This window comes from Crocodylus siamensis, chromosome 5 (assembly GCF_052110815.1).
Source record: "Crocodylus siamensis isolate JL-2025a chromosome 5, ASM5211081v1, whole genome shotgun sequence".
NCBI lineage: Eukaryota > Metazoa > Chordata > Crocodylia > Crocodylidae > Crocodylus > Crocodylus siamensis.
The window spans coordinates 192,081,001-192,096,394 of record NC_143399.1 but is presented as its reverse complement, the minus strand read 5'-3'; the positions used below and the strand labels follow the sequence as shown (position 1 = coordinate 192,096,394).

At 45.9% G+C, this 15,394-nt stretch overlaps 1 protein-coding gene across 6 annotated transcripts in view; it reads left to right on the top strand.

Moving 5' to 3' along the window:
• RBM33 (RNA binding motif protein 33) overlaps window positions 1-15,394 on the top strand; it is a 169,032-nt gene that overhangs the window by 133,208 nt on the left and 20,430 nt on the right. For 3 of the 6 annotated variants that reach the window (XR_016442375.1, XM_090047645.1, XM_090047646.1), the window contains exons 17-18: window positions 361-549; window positions 15,332-15,369. Coding sequence is in view for 5 of the 6 variants with exons in the window: in XM_090047645.1 (XP_089903771.1) it covers window positions 361-549; window positions 15,332-15,369 (227 nt within the window). In the remaining variant the exon portion in view is untranslated. The remainder of the gene's footprint in view (window positions 1-360; window positions 550-15,331; window positions 15,370-15,394) is intronic. The other 3 variants (XM_090047647.1, XM_090047643.1, XM_090047642.1) reach the window with 1 other exon arrangement.

Below are 15,394 nucleotides of genomic sequence, written 5' to 3'. Positions count from 1 at the left end.
GGGATTGTTCTTGTAACCCAGGACAAAATGCTAGGGCCAATCAAATGTATGGTGGTTCAGTTGCATATTTTTTGGCAAGAAGTGGTTGCTTGCTTTGTAGATCCACCCCAAATGCCAAGCCTGATTTTGTGATGCCTGTTAGAGGCTGTTACAGGTTTTTAGAGAGGTTTGGCTAAGTTGAAGATAAATATGTTAACATGTGGCCTTTTAAATTGGCAACCAGCAACATGCTGCTTTTAATCAACATGTACTTTAATCAAGTCTTTAAGTAAATTGCAAACTTTCATATTATCTGTCAGATGCGGTTAACAAAGGCACCAAGTAAGTAAATCAAAACACTGTTACTTTGGTTGTTGGCAGGTCATTATGCACGGGAGAGGCAGAGGAGTAGCAGGCCAGATGGGCCGAGGACGCTTGATGCCAAATAAACAGAACCTGCGAGTGGTGGAGTGCAAACCTCAGCCCTGTATCGTGTCAGTTGAAGGGCTTTCTTCATCAACTACTGATGTCCAACTGAAAAACCTGCTGATGTCAGTAGGACCCATTCAGGTAGGTCAACCTTCGTTTATAATTTTTGTGCCAAAAGTCTTTCATTGCAGAAAACTCAATTAATTCTCTGACACTCAATGCAGTGTGTTGTTATTGGTAATTACTCAGATTTGAAGGCACTATATCCAGTAGCAAAGACTAACATGATTAGGTTACAGTGCTGCAAGTACAGTAAAATTCCTGTAATTTTTGTACTCATTTTCACAAACCTGGGCTCCTTCCCATTTCTAGGTGCTCTTATTAGCAAGTCACCGTTATTTGACTGTCAGATGTCATAAATGTAAGTGTATGGTGTAGTATAATTAAAGACAGATTATCATGTCAGAACAAAGCATCTTCAATTATTCATTCTCCTTGATTTTTTTTTTTTTTTAATTGTTGGATTGCATACTTGCTAATTCATAACATTCAGAAATTCATGTCAGTGGTGGTATGAATTAGCAAATATTGTGCCTTTTATTTCTTAAGCTTTAAAAGTACTTTCAAAATGCTAGGGTGTCTCAGTTTGAATGGTTAAAAACTACTTTATGATATACATTTTTTAAATAGCATGGCCCTGCTTAAGTTTTTCCTGTTGTTGTTGTGTAGGTAAAAATTAAATCTTTTCTTACTTTAAGGTTCTCTCAGGGGAGGGTTGTGAGTAAAATCTTAATAAACATGTTCCAGTTTATACCTTGTGTTTGCATTTGCTGTGTCCTAGTACAAGTGGACAGGATGCGCACTTAGCTGAATGTTTACACAGAATTTTAGGCAAATGGAAGTTTTCAAAAGGATTTTAGGAGTCTGCATCTCAGTATTGGGCACTGGAGCAGCACTTGAAAATGTCTGCCAGGGTGTGTTCTAGTAGATTAAATAAACTAAACTAGTGGTGGTCAAGCTTTTGCTAAATGAGTGGTGCAGAGCTGGTCCATGGGCTGAATCAAGCCCCATGTGCCAGAATGGGCCCACACTGCTTCTGCCTGCCCCTGCACAGCTTCAGCTGGCCCCTGCATGCCAGGAGTGGGCCCTGGGGCCCCATGCCACCCAGGGTTTTCCAAGGTTCTGAACCGTTCTGAGTTGGATTTCTTGTGCATTCCATCCATGTCAAAGGGATGCTTTAGTCTCTCCGCTTATTAAATACTGAATAACCTATGTTGATAGCTATTCATAGGTTTTATTTTTGTTCATTAAAAGCTTTGATATTTGCTACTGTGTAATATAGTCTAAAAATACACTTCATGGCTTGTCCTTTCTTTGTAGACTCAGATCATTCACACATACAGTGCGTTATCCTTTCAGCTCCTACAGTACTTTGTTTGAAATTATTTTCAAGCCTTTTACTGCATGTAAAAACCTGCAGAAGAAGGGGACAAAAGTAAGGATGGCATTAGTGGTAATAAGTATTTCATTCATATTCTAAATTTAGGTATGAACCCAGCAGAGTGCCTGTTCTTGGCTGTGATAAATTGAAACCACTGTGCTGTGCTACCTGACTGCACACACAAATCAGGGGGAAGGTTTATTCAGTGTTTTCTTGCTAAATCTTGCTTGAGAATATTAGTAAGAGATTAGCATAAGGCCTGCTAGAAGTATTCAGGATTAAGAAAAAAGTATTGTGGACATAGTAGAAAACTTGTTCAGCTTTTATGATCTCTGAGAGTACTGAGCTGCTAATGTAGTGTCACAGTGCAGTCTTGACTAGAATGATGGAACTTGTTTCCATTTTTTAGTAGCATTTGATGCTATTTTTGAAGCATTTTTGCCCAAGACGTCCTAGGGCTTCCACTGTTAGCAGAACAGGTGCATCTGCACTATTGCTGCAGAAAGGGGAAGAGATTTAGTGTACATGCATCTTCTAGTGAGGACTGTGCACTGTCCGCTGCATCGGGAATCTAAAGATTCGGTATTTAATAAGAGATGAGGTAGGTTAGGAATCAGCTGTACAAGTACTTATGCCAAGGCTGCATTTCAGTTTACACTACTGGAGTCATTGTAGCTGGAAAAGCAAATCAGAAATGTCCCTGTGTAGCTAGGGCTACTTAAGGGATAAAAAGCACATGTTTGGAAGGATGCACGCTGAACATGAGCTGTCACATACAACTCAGTAGTTCTCATTTTCAAAGAGTGCAGTAATATTAACTCATTTCCACAACACCCTGTTTCCTCATAGGAGAGGCTAGGTACCGCAGCTACAGAAAATGCTGAGAGCTTTGAATTCAAATGCATCAGTTGAAAGTGCCTTTTTTCCCTAGTAATGGCTTGTAAACATAGAGTAGCCTCTTGGTTTTGAACGAGAGGCTGGAAACCTAGAAGATAATTAGCGGGAGCTAATTTTCACATGGTTGTACTAGTGTCTGGGCTCACTGCTGTTTGTGCAAGAGCCTGCTGCTTGTTTTAGAGGCGTTTCAGTGCAAATGGGCATAGATGCAACTTATTGGGGGCAACACAAGAAAAATGAAGTGCTTAAGCATTTTCTTTTTTTTCCTTGCTTCCTTGCTCTCTGTCCCTTTCCCCTAAGGTGTTTGCTCTGTGCTAATGGTTGTGGGTAGCACTGAAGTGGGCCACTAGGAAGGTTTCGAGTGAACAGAGGTGCAAGGAGGATTGGTGGTTATTTCATGCATCTCTAGGCAGCAATCAAAGGGTGTGAAAGGCAATAACAGGGCAGGGTTGAAGTGAAAGAAGAAGCAAAATCGTTGTGGTGCAAGGCAGAGCAGCTTTTGAGGACCAGAAGGAACCCATAGAGCAGGGGCGAGCAATTATTAAGGGCGGAGGGCCGCTTACTGAGTTTTGGCAAGCCATTGAGGGCCACATGACAGGTAGCCAAGGGCAGATGAATATTAATTTTCTAATTTTTTTTAGGGGTCCTATGGGCTGGATAGAATGGCCTAGTAGGCCACATTCAGCCCAGAGGCTGCATTTTGCCCACCCCTGCCATAATGTTTCAGAGGAAAAAACTGGAGTGATCTGAATGGTAAGGAAGAAATTTTTAGCGGTTGTGTTTTTCATGGACTTGGGGAAGTCATCAAAGTTTCAGGGAGGAAGCTGCAGATGACCAGGTCATGGCCAAGCATTTTAGTTGGAGGAAGGTGTAGAAGCTTGGCAACAAGACGAATGGGACGAAGAGGGAAGCAGGCAGGTGACTCAGAAGTCGCGATGAGTGACAATGGTGAAGTATACTGACATTGTTCTCAGCGGTGGAGAAAGATAAGTGGAGAGGATTTGGGATTAAAAAGCACTTAAACTCATTGAACTTGATAGAATTACATGAGCAAGAGACTGTACCAGAAAGATATTTGGATAACGAGAGACGAGTAAAGCATGGTAGGCTAGGCATGAGTTATCACCATTGAGATCATGGTTGGAGCTGTGTGAACAGACCAGATCACAAGCAAAAGCACAGAGGAAGGAGAAGGACACTAGAGGCAGGGCCTTAAAGAGGAGGAAAGGAGGAAAAAAACTACTGAGAGCAGCTAAAGCTAGGAGACAAATCAAGGGTGAATAGAAAATCAACTGTACTGATGGAACAAAAGGAAGGATGAGGAGGACGGATCACTGGCTTGACAGTTTTGCCAAGAAAAGACAGTTTGAAACCGTGACTGAGGGTATTTTCAGTGTAGTGGAGTGGATGGGGCCTGAGAGAATCCAAGAGGCAGTGAGAAGAGTAAACTGAGGCACAGCTGGAAGTGGCCCATTCAGGAGAACAGGGAAAGGACAGCTGGGGTTTCAGATAGCTTTTGAGTCTTTAGACTGTGCAGATCTTAGGCATTGATTTGCCCATAGCAAAACAGATAGTTTTCCACAGTGAGACGGAGACTTTTGTCAGTTTGTACAGAGTTCATAGTTTTATTAAAAATGTTCCTATCTGGTCCTGGGAGGTAGAAAGGAAACCTGTCAGCTCTGCATTCAATGGAGTTGAAGCGAGTTCCTCCTTTCTGTGGGTAGTCTGAAAAGCAGGGTAGACTGTCTGATGTAAAAATCCTTTCCCTAGAGCAGGGATTTCAAATTCCTATGGCCAGATGAGTGTCACAAAAATGGTCCACAGGCTGGATGAATGGCATAGCCACAGGCCAGATTAGGCCTGTGGACACTGCCCCCCCCTCCCCTCCCCCCCCCCCACCTTCCCAGATCCAGCACCTGCCGCACTTGCTCCAGCCAGTCTGGGACAGCATTACATGTGGCATCTGCTCTGGCCAGATTGGGCTGTGAGCCATATGTGGTGTAAGCTACAGCCGGCCTGGTGCAACATGGGGTCTGGAGTGGGTGGTACTGTCCGAGACAAATGCTGGATCTGGCATGCAGGGAACCCATGGAGCCCCCTACCCCTCGCCCCCTCCAAATGCCAGATCCAGTACCACCTCTAGCTGCAGTCCTCCTGAAAGGAAGGAGCTCTTTCCAGCACCCCATGCTGTCTGCCAAAGAGAGGCCCCATGGCACTGTTCCAGCCTTAGTGTTGAGTAGCTCATGCAGGACTTCTTGCCTCCCACTGTTTGGGGAGTCATATAGTAATTCATACACATTTGCTCTGCAGCGGGGCTTCTGGCATGGCAGAGGTGCGCATAACCCATGTGAATTCTCCAGATCTTGTCCCACCTCTGAACAGCAAAACCTCACAGGTTCTAGTATAGTATAAGACTATTCCCTACAGCTCAGAATTTTCCAGTGCATTTTCAGCTGTGGTGCCTTTTAGTAACAACATTGCCGGTAGCAACTGCTGGTACTCTTAGGTGAAGATACCATGGCACACTTTTATATACTGAAGGGAAGAGATGCCAGATATTGGAGAAGTGGATTAGGTCCAGTGTTTTGTCTCTGTGACCTGTCAGGTGCAAAAAGGCTGGGCTTTCACTTTTTCACCTTGGGACCATATGTGAATTTCAGTATCAAGATGATTATCTTGCACACAGGCAGCTGGAAAATGAAATTGAAAATTAAATCTAGCAGTGCCTGTAGCTCAGAGCATTGCCACCTTAGATTTTACATCAGGATGGTGATGCTGTGAATAAAGGAAGAGGCCTGACAAGCTGGGAACGGCTGAACACTAGAGGTAGGAGAGGTTCAGAAGGTGTCTGCAGTCAGTGAAGTAGAAGTTGCACCATCACTTTTCACCCACACCCTGGAGGCAGAGGAAATTGCATTTCCCAGAGCATGAATGCTGTGTCCATCCTGTCTCCTCACTGACGCTCTTTTTCCATAGCTTTCATAAAACTGTTCTTTCACTAGAATAGGTGGGAAACCAGGTTTGTAATCTAGGAATATTAACAAATGTAACCAAATGCTTTGGGGTCCAGCATCGATATTGACCAATATGCTGCATTTAATAATGAAAATAACATACAACATCATTGAACTAGGGAGTACTTTCCTTTTGCACATGGCCCACTAATGTCATAACCTCTTGCAGCAGTGGAAGGACATGCTGTTTCCAAAATTATACAACATGAATCTAAGCAACATCTAAGCGAGGAACTCCTAGGGGTGCAGTGTTTTATATCAGTTACACTTTTTGAGAGCGTGAAGGTACAGTAGGGTTCTTAGTGCACCAACACCTCAGTTGTTTTGTGGGCCTGTGAATTTATGAGCTCGTTTGTGCCGAAGTCTGTAATAACATTTGATACATGTTTATCTGTGTAAGATTGCTCATCTTATATTTAAGCAACCAGATTTGAGCTGCATTGCAAACGGCATGAAGAGTTCATCTGGGATATCCCATTTATTCTGCCCTATATTCAGGGTTCCATGGTAAGCTACATAAGTAGTCTTCACTGCAGCTAATTACTGCCTCTTCTGTGGGAGAGATCAGGGTGTTCCAATTTGGAGGTAACTTGAGTAATGGAAGGGCTCTTCTGTTTGCCTTATGCAGCAGTTTCATGATTACACTGTTGTGTTTTCTTGTACTGCATATTTCCCCTCACAAGTGCAGACTGTAGTGCCGCTTTTATTAGGAGTGCGGAGTAGAAGTTTGCTGGACAAAAAGATCAGATTTTAAGCACTTTAATATCAGTGTGGCTTAGAAGGGTGTAACTAAGCCATATCAGGATCAGTTTGCAAATTGTACCCGCTGGTATAATTGGCCATTCCTTTTTCAGTGTTTGAAGAGAAATGAGCATGCATTGTTAATGCTGTCCACTGAGCTTTGTTAGAGTGATAGCACTACCTAGTGTTCATCTAGAGCAATAACATGTTTCTGCATGAATGTTTTATTTAAGAAAATGCTGATATATATTTTTTAATGTTGAGCTTGAGGGACTTAAAATTGAAAATGGCAAAATGTAATAGTGGATGCGTGAACCCAGAACTTGGAAGCTTTTTGTAGTAACTTCAGGGCTAAATGTAGAGCACAACACTGCCCAGAAAATGCAGAGTCCAAGTATAGTGTCATTTTTCCCTCCTGGCTCTTGATAATCTCATATTTCCTCACAGCTTCTCAGTCTTTGCTGTCTCCATTAGGCCTTTCTGAGAAAAGAGAAGACCAGTTCTGTCTTCACTTCCCACATTCCTCCTTGGGCACCCTTGGCCCAGCCTTCTTGCCTGAATAGAGGATTCTCTGAGTGGGGGGAGACTGAAGGGTCCTGGGCTTAGGGTTTATTTTTAAGCAGCTGCTGTTTTTCTCCTCTTGTATTTTGCTAACAGTAGGAAGCCAATTCTGTGCAGCACACCAATGGATTAAGGACAGTGAGAATATCAAGGGGACTGCAGGAGAAGATGATGGAAAAGGGAAAGGAGGACAGAAAGGAGGTGAAATACAGCATTAGATGGGAAGACAGATGCGTCCCATTCCAGAGATGAGGCTGCTTATCAGTCACAGGCGCAAAGCAGTTTCCCCAGGAAAAACATGCTCGGTATCAGGGAACAAAAGTATGACTGAGTCACCAGACTCGCAGGGAGAGAGGCAGACAGAACTTGGGCCTCACTTTTTGAATGTTCCTGCCCTGTGATCGTCGGAAGACAGGTTAGATCTGACTTGAGAATGACTGACAAACAACAAAGTGCCTTATGCTTCTGCAGCCTTATTTGTGGCTGCCATCTCTCTCGATTCCAAAATCACACCAGCCATTGACTTGCTGGTGAAGTTAGTTGTTTACACTATCTCTCAATGCGAGGATGATGTCTGCCAGGGGGATGTGGGGATTATTGGTGAGTTCTAACATGGCTGAAGGGTCCAATGTGTGCTCTGTGAGTTTTTCCACAGATATGATGGGTGGTGCCTTGGGTACACAGCTCTTGGCTAGGATGTTGTGCATGTCCTTCCTCCTCTGCCGTTTCTTGGCTTCCTGAGCAAGACCTGTTCTCTTCAAAGTATGCTGTAGCTTGATTGTGCAATGTAGTGCCATTGAGACCTGTTAGCAGCCAGCACTTCCCAATTTCTAGGGTTACTGCCATCCTTAAGATATCCTTTCAGGGTGTCCTTGTAGTGCTTCCTCTCTCCTCTGCGGGTCCTCTTACCATGACTGAGTTGAGAGAAGAGGACTTGTTTTGGGAGGCAAGCATCAGCCATCCACACAGTGGCCAGCCCAGTGGAGCTAATGTTTCATGATCTTTGCCTCAGTGCTGATTGCTAGCTGCAAAGAGGATGCTGGCATTGGTGCTGTGGTCTTCCCATCTAATGCGAAGGATCTTTCTGAGGCAACACTGATGGAAACTTTCCAGGCACTTAAGATGGCTTCGATATGTCACCCACATCTTACCCATAGAGGAGTGTGGGGATAACCACTGCAGTGTAGACCAGGATCTTAGTTTCCATCTGCAGATCTCGGTCAGTAAAGCCATGGCGAAGCAGCTTGTCAAAGGATGTGCTGACGCAGCAAATCCTATGTTCACTTTCTACATCAAGACTGACTAACTGGGAGAGGTGGCTGCCAAGGTATGGGAAATGCTCACAGTTTTCCAGGAGTTCTCCACCAGTGATCATTTGGGGGGGAGTGGGGCAACTTGTGCTAGGGCAGGCTGATGGAGCAGCTTCGTCTTCCCAATATTAAGGGAGAGTCCCAAGCTATGATACGCGCTTGAAAGAAAGGTCAAGGGTAAACTGCAGATCGGCCTCAGTGTGCGCAAGGATAACACAGTTGTCAGTATATTGAAGGTCAGTGATGCACCCCCAGGTAACTTTTGTTTTGCTACAAAGGCACTGCAGATTGAAAAGCTGACCGTCCATTTGATACTCTACCCTTATTCCATGAGAGAGTTGGTCACAGATGAGAATCAAAATCACAGCATGATAGATGGAAAAAGTGTTGGGGTGATGATGCAGCCCTGCTTGACACCAATATGGGTGGTAAGTGGGTCTGTCGCTGATCCATTGCAAAGGACTGTGGCTGTCATCCCATCATGGAGTAGCCTGAAGATGCTGACAAACTTCAGTGGACCACCAAACCTAGCCAGCACCTTCCATAAGGCTTCACGATTGGAGTTGAAGGCTTGGTTGGTTGGGTCAATGAATGCTGTAAACAGCTCCTGGTGTTGCTCCGTAAGTTTCTCCTGGATCTGTCAAGCAACAAAAATCACGTCAGTGGTACTCTGTGATAGTCTAAAACCACACTGGGATTCTAGAAGAACATCTTCAGCAGGGGGGAGGGGGCAATTCGGAAGGATGCAAGTAAAAATCAAATGAAGTTGGTACATGCACTGTGGATATTAAAATCTGTTTACTTGAATAAAATCTCTCCTTTCACTCTTAAACTCTTCAAAGAAGCTCTGAATTACCTGCTTCCCTGCCTTAATGCCCCCCCTGCCACTCCCTCTAATGCTCTAGTCCCCCTCACTGCATGACTGGTCTTTTGTTCCACTCCATTTTCTCTTCTGTGCTTCATCCTCACTGAAGTCCTTTGGGGAAGAAGCTCTGAAAGTTTTGGTCCCTGTGGCAGTACACCTTTGCTGCCTGCCACTTCAAGGACTGCAGCAGGCAGCCACCAGGTGGCTGATTGCGGCAGCCATTTTCAAACGCAGGCCAATTATATAAAGAGGGCAGTTGGCTGCTAGCAAGGGAGGCAGCAACATCAGCTGGCTGAGCTCCTGCTTGGGGACCTGGAGGTAAGGTAGGAGGCTATGGGGAGGTTGAGGCTCCTTTTGTCCTGGGTAAGATGTGAAACTGTACCCTGCTGGAGAAGGGTGGCCTGGTGGGGCTCCTAGTGGTATGGGAGGCCCCAGGAAATGCCAGGTCAGTTACCTCACTGGTAAAAGGCAGGAAGGGGTGCCTTATAATCCCAGCCCCACATCCATTGTGATGTTCCAGCAGAGCAGAGGGAGACCAGGCTAGTTAGGAGCCCTAAGGCAGAGTCTAGGCAGAAGGAGGGACCTGAAGCCACTCCCAGGCAGCAGGGTAAAGCCTGGGTGTGAAAGTAGAGACCCTGAGAGAGGGGGGTAATGGATAGAAAGGCCCAGCAAGTGAGTAGAGTCCCGGCGAGAGGCCAGGAGTGAAGTAGGCTAACAGTTGTAGAGTCGCTCAGCAAACGTTCAGGTCAGAGCAGCGGCAGATGCCCAACAGACTGCGCCAGGGCTGACTGAGGTGTGGAGAGACGAGCCCGAAGCCTGAAAGGCCGGGTGGTACGGATGAGGCCCAGGAAAGAAGGCAGCATGAAAGAGGCCAGGTGAGAGTCAGTGGAGTGAGTGGGACCTCAGTAAGAGAGGAGTGGCATGAGTGGCCCTCCAGAGTATTATGGTAGAGCTACAACTGTGTGCCCAGTTTGCTCCAGGCCTAGGCCAGAGAGGTAACACGCAGTGGAACATCTGCAAGGCATGGGACATGTACAGGAGTGGGCAGTGTGCACTTATGGCCCTAGTCACCAGGGCATACAAAAGGAAGTCTCCCACTCAAATAACAGCTGAACTTTATTTTTATCAAGGCATGGCAGGCGAGTGGAGCGGGCGGACTGCCCAGAGACAGGGGAAGACTCGAGGCGGAGACCTGGCTGGGAAGGTAACCCTGTTACAGTCCCATTAATGACCTCTCTGGACTCGTATGGTGCAACTTTACATATTATGTATCTGTTGCTCCTTGCCTTCAGGGTTGGTTTATGGTTGCAGTTAGTGGTGTGTTAATGTATCAGTTGCATATTGGATCAGCACCGATAACAGGAAAGTTAACATTATAAGCTGTCAGCTTTTTTTGGCTGATAGTCACTAATAAATGCTGTGTGCATGCACCTGGCCAGGAGGGCAGCGGTAAGTCTGGAGGAGAAAAGGGGTGTGGGGGAGCAGATCGAGGCCCCCACAGTGAGGGGAGGGAGTGGGGCTGGGGCACGGACAGGCACTGCCCAGGCAGGGTGGTGAATATGACCCCAGGGCCAGGAACAGGATGGAGCCACAAGTGCTTACCAAGGGGGCACGAGGGAGAGGGTGTCTCCCTGCTACTGCACACCCCCCCCCAGAAGAAGCATAGGTGGCATGTACCCCCTGGGTTTCTGCATGGACGCAGGGCAGGCTGCCTGCTGAGGGATCAGGGCCATGGACTGCGCCAGCCTCTTCCCAGTGGCAGGGCTGGGCTAGGGCTGGACTCTTGAATGGGCAGGAGTGGGGTGGGTTCAGCTGTGTGGAGTGAATGGTGGCGCCAGGACATGGGGCTAGTGGGAATTTTGGGGTGGCAGTAGCTACCCAAGCTCTCCCTAGCACCACCTCTGCTCAGGCCACTCTGCTCTTCTGCCTTTCCCTCAGGAACCCTGGTGCCCTGAGCAGGGGGAGGCTTGGGGGGCTATGGCCACCCCAGAATTCCCTGTAGCCCCCCTGTAGTCATCCCTCCCAGTGCTGCCGTAACCTGCCCTGTGCAGCTGAGGCTGTCTCCTGCCTGCTCAGAGCCTAGCCTCCATGCTGGGAAGAGGTTGGTGCAGCCCCTGGCACTAAGACTGCAGCACGCACCCTTCCCTTGCCCCGTGCACAAATCCAGAGGGAGGGGGGCATGCCCCCCTTGCCTTCCCTGCGGCTGCAGAGGTCTGCACAGCAGTGGAGAGCTGCCTTTCCCCCACCCTCCGAGCCCCCCTTCAATTCCCCGTGCTCCCTGGACAAGCCACCTACAGCTCCATCCTGATCCCAGCCCTGGAGTTGCATTCACCACTCTGGCTAGGCAGCACCTGCCCCACTCCCTCCCTTACCATGGAAGCCTTGATCTATATATCTCCCCCTGCTGTGCCTCATCCCATCCCACAGACTTACTGGCAGGATGTTCCTTTCCAAGCTGCTGTGGTGCATTCCTGTAAATCGGCTATCGGATTGGTATGCCGAAATGGCTGGTTAATAATCAGCTATCAGTATCAGCCAATAAAATCTTTATTGGTGCACTCCTAGTTTCAATGAACCCTAGTGGCAAGTATGGGCTTTGCTGCTGCTTTATTAAAAGCTGCTTCAGTAGATGTCTAGGACTATGGTTCATCCTGAACACTTGCAGGTGTTGCTTTGGAGAAGGAGAAACCTGTGAGACCAGTAATCTATAGACCAAGAGTTGATGGGCCACAAGGCGAGAGATGCTGATACAGGGAATTGTCTCTAAAATACAGGGGATTATACCAGACAACCCAAGTTCTTTCTAGTTCTATTATGAGTCTACGTAAAAATGTGCAGTCCTTAATCCCTCATAATATTTCTTGCAGATTTACTCTGAGGCTGCTATCTTCCTTGCAGACTGTCAAGTTAAATACTACATTTTAAAACAAAAGTGTTTGTAAATCAACTCTCAGTACCAAAAGTGATCTTCTGTTGCATTTTCTACCCTATGTCAGGATTTTTTTGCGCACAAGGGAGCAGAATAAGAGGTAATCGAGATCTGGTAATAATTTTTGCCTTCCACATCTTATAAACTAAATCGCTTTGCCTCTTCTATATAGGATATATGGAATCCATGGCTGAGCCTTTTGCTTCTTTCTTTAGAAATGAAAGCAATAGAAGTAAAGTTCTGTGAGAGTGGAGTTGAGGAGGAAAAGTGGTTGGAAGAATATCATTCTTCAGTCATCACCTGGCAGCTAAACTTCCTTTAGGACAGTGGTCTCCAACCTTTTTAAGTAGGAGATCACCTTTGGCGTTTAAAAGCAATCCAAGATCTACTGTGGACCACCACCACCTCCCTTCTTCTCCCTCTCCCCCCCCCCCGTAAGTCTGTGAGGGGGAAGGGGGGGAGGCAGAGGAAGGAAACATGATTTAGGGGTGCACCTCCCAAGCAGGTAAGTCCCACCCGGCCAGGACCCCATTCAACTTGACATATCCTTGCTCCTGCCTCTGCGGCACTATCCCTCGCTGCAGGAGTCATGATCTAGCCCCTGCCCCTTCCCTCCCTCACAGACTGACCTGCTAGGCTGGGGCATGTGCATGCATGCACATGGGCACTCAGCCCCCTACCCCAGCCTTGGATCAACTCCAAGAGACTCAGAGACCTGTCCCAAGAGGCTCCAAGATCTAGCAGTGGATAGAGATCCACTGGTTGACCACTGCTTCAGGACATGGCAGCCATACTGCTTCCTCCTTGGTACTCTATTAGGAGCAGGCTCACTAAATTGTCTGTTTTGTGATTGCCCCTGCAGCTCTGGTCTTGCATGCTAGCAGATGCCTCTGGATGAACCTTCCAGCTTCCCTGGACTGTCTGGCTACTTGGTTCATTGAAAGGCTTCTGCTGCCAGTGCTGAAGTGGTAAAATACCTTCTGACATTATTCCATGGGGCTGGTGGAGAGAAGAGGCAGTTCACATCTTTTTATACTATGGCTTATTGACAGGTTTCAGGTTCAGCCATTTGCCACCTCAAAACTTGTGCCTCCAACACTGTTCAGGCTGAAGCAGGTTTTTACAGCTTAGAGCAGGGATTGGCCCTTGGCTCCATTGGATCCAGTTTGCAGCCGTGGGGCTTCAGCGGCAGGTGTTCCACTGTGAGGACAGGTGGCGGTGGTGACTGGTCCTAGCGCCTACACATCCACCCTCCTCTGACTTGGGTTGGCCTAGAACTGACTTGGAGTATTCTTAGGGTTCATGGTCTCTCTCATCCTGTGGTAACTCTGGGGCTGACTGGGGAAAATAACAGTCTGCTGAAAATATAAGTATCTAGTTAAGTTTTCAGGTAGATTGTAGAGTCCCTGTCAACTTGAATTCCCTCAGTGTATTTGTCCCAGAACCTCGATCGTTGAAGTAATCAAACGATGGTCGTATCAAACGACTGTGGTCTCTTGCTGCCGCCCTACTGTAATAATCGGAACTTCCGACAATACATTTATGACTACCATTTTCTTCCAGATCCAGCTGTTTTTGTACTACAGACTCAGAAAAAACCTCTAGGCTCTGGCACTCTTCTTAGGGTTTAGTGCTTCTGCTCTCCATGGCCCTTCAAGAGAAAGTTTGAGGCAAGATTTATAGAGCTGCAGAACATCTGTTAATTTATTTGACTCGATGACTGATAGCTAATTGAAGTCTGCAAGACAGTTATCACACATTGTACAATTATATGCATGGGGGGGTGGCTTATGCTTTCATGAGAAATGTCATTAGCATTCGCTGTTATCAGAGGCAGGAGAAGTGCTTGCCAGAAAGGACAGAGGCCTGACTTTTTGGCCTTGGCTTGTGGCTTCTCCAATGGGTCAGTCTTACCTGAGGGATTGAGAATTTCTTAGTCTTTCAAGCTGAGTGCGTGCCTGTCGGAGGTAATGTTTTCTCTCATTCCTGCCTTCTGTCTTTTATTGTGGATTATTTCATTTCCCAGGTCTCTCTCATCCACCTTCTTTGTCCCAACTTCTTACCTTGGTAATGGCGTTTCAGAGAATAATCCTGAAGAAAAATATGTCCTTTGTTGTGAGCTCATGCATATCTTTGCTTCTGCTTGTCTCTTGCCAGTTTAGCCAGTTTTCACTCGCAGGTATTTTTTTAATGGTGGTCTGTATGCGAATTGTCTCTTGCACAAAGATTCCTCCTTCAAGTGGGAGGCTTAACTTACCAGTCTTGAATGTATTATTGGGACCTCCATGTAGGCCGGAAGGAAAAAATTAAAATTTTTTTGGTGTACGTTTAATTTTGGGAAAATGCCCGTGAGGCATTTGCTGCCCTCATCCCTCCATTAATGCATGCGGTCATTATTAAAGCAAAAGTCAGCATGTTTGTTCATTTCAGTTTATTTTCTGAAGAGAACAAGCACAGTGGAAAGAGTGTTATCTCTGCGTAAAACAATATGGGGGGTAAGTAAAGGCCTCTCTCTTTTATAGTATCATTCAGGTCAGCTTTTGTCTGGTGAAACTATTGTGGCACATTCTTCTGTTACAAAAAATATCCTTCGTAAAATCAGTAGGGCGTTGTGAAAAGAATCTCTCAATTTTTTTAAAATTGATGTTGATATCTGCAAGGTATTGGTTGTGCAGGGAGGTTACATTGTAGGTATGCTTTGGGAAACGCAAATTGGCATTGAGACTATACTATAGGATAACAGCTGGTCTTATAAAGATAGTACTCCAAGGGCTGATTCAAAAAGAGAGAAACAAAGTGAATGCTTGATAAGGTACATTAAAGGAGTACACTTGTTACGGAGAGAGACTGATAATTTTGAAAAGCTTACTAAAGAATTCTGTTCAAGTGGGTGATCTGATTGTTCAAAGAACATGATGAAAATAACAGCTCTTGGATATGGTTATTTCAAGTTCACCTTGGAGTGGACATTTGACTGCAGTGTGTGTGTGTATACACAACACGAGTAAATCTGAAAAAGGTTACTTTTTGCTATTAACAATTTGCTTTAACCATGGAAATATCAGCTGTCAAATCTTTCAAGTGGATATATAGCTAAGGCTAGCAAACCAAATATTGCAGCAGTGTAAGATATTTAGAATTAATTTGTTATATGTATTTTCCTAGCACGTGTATGTGGAATCCCAAAAGCAGACGCTGGTGAAGTAAGTCTTCAGGATTATATCTTGT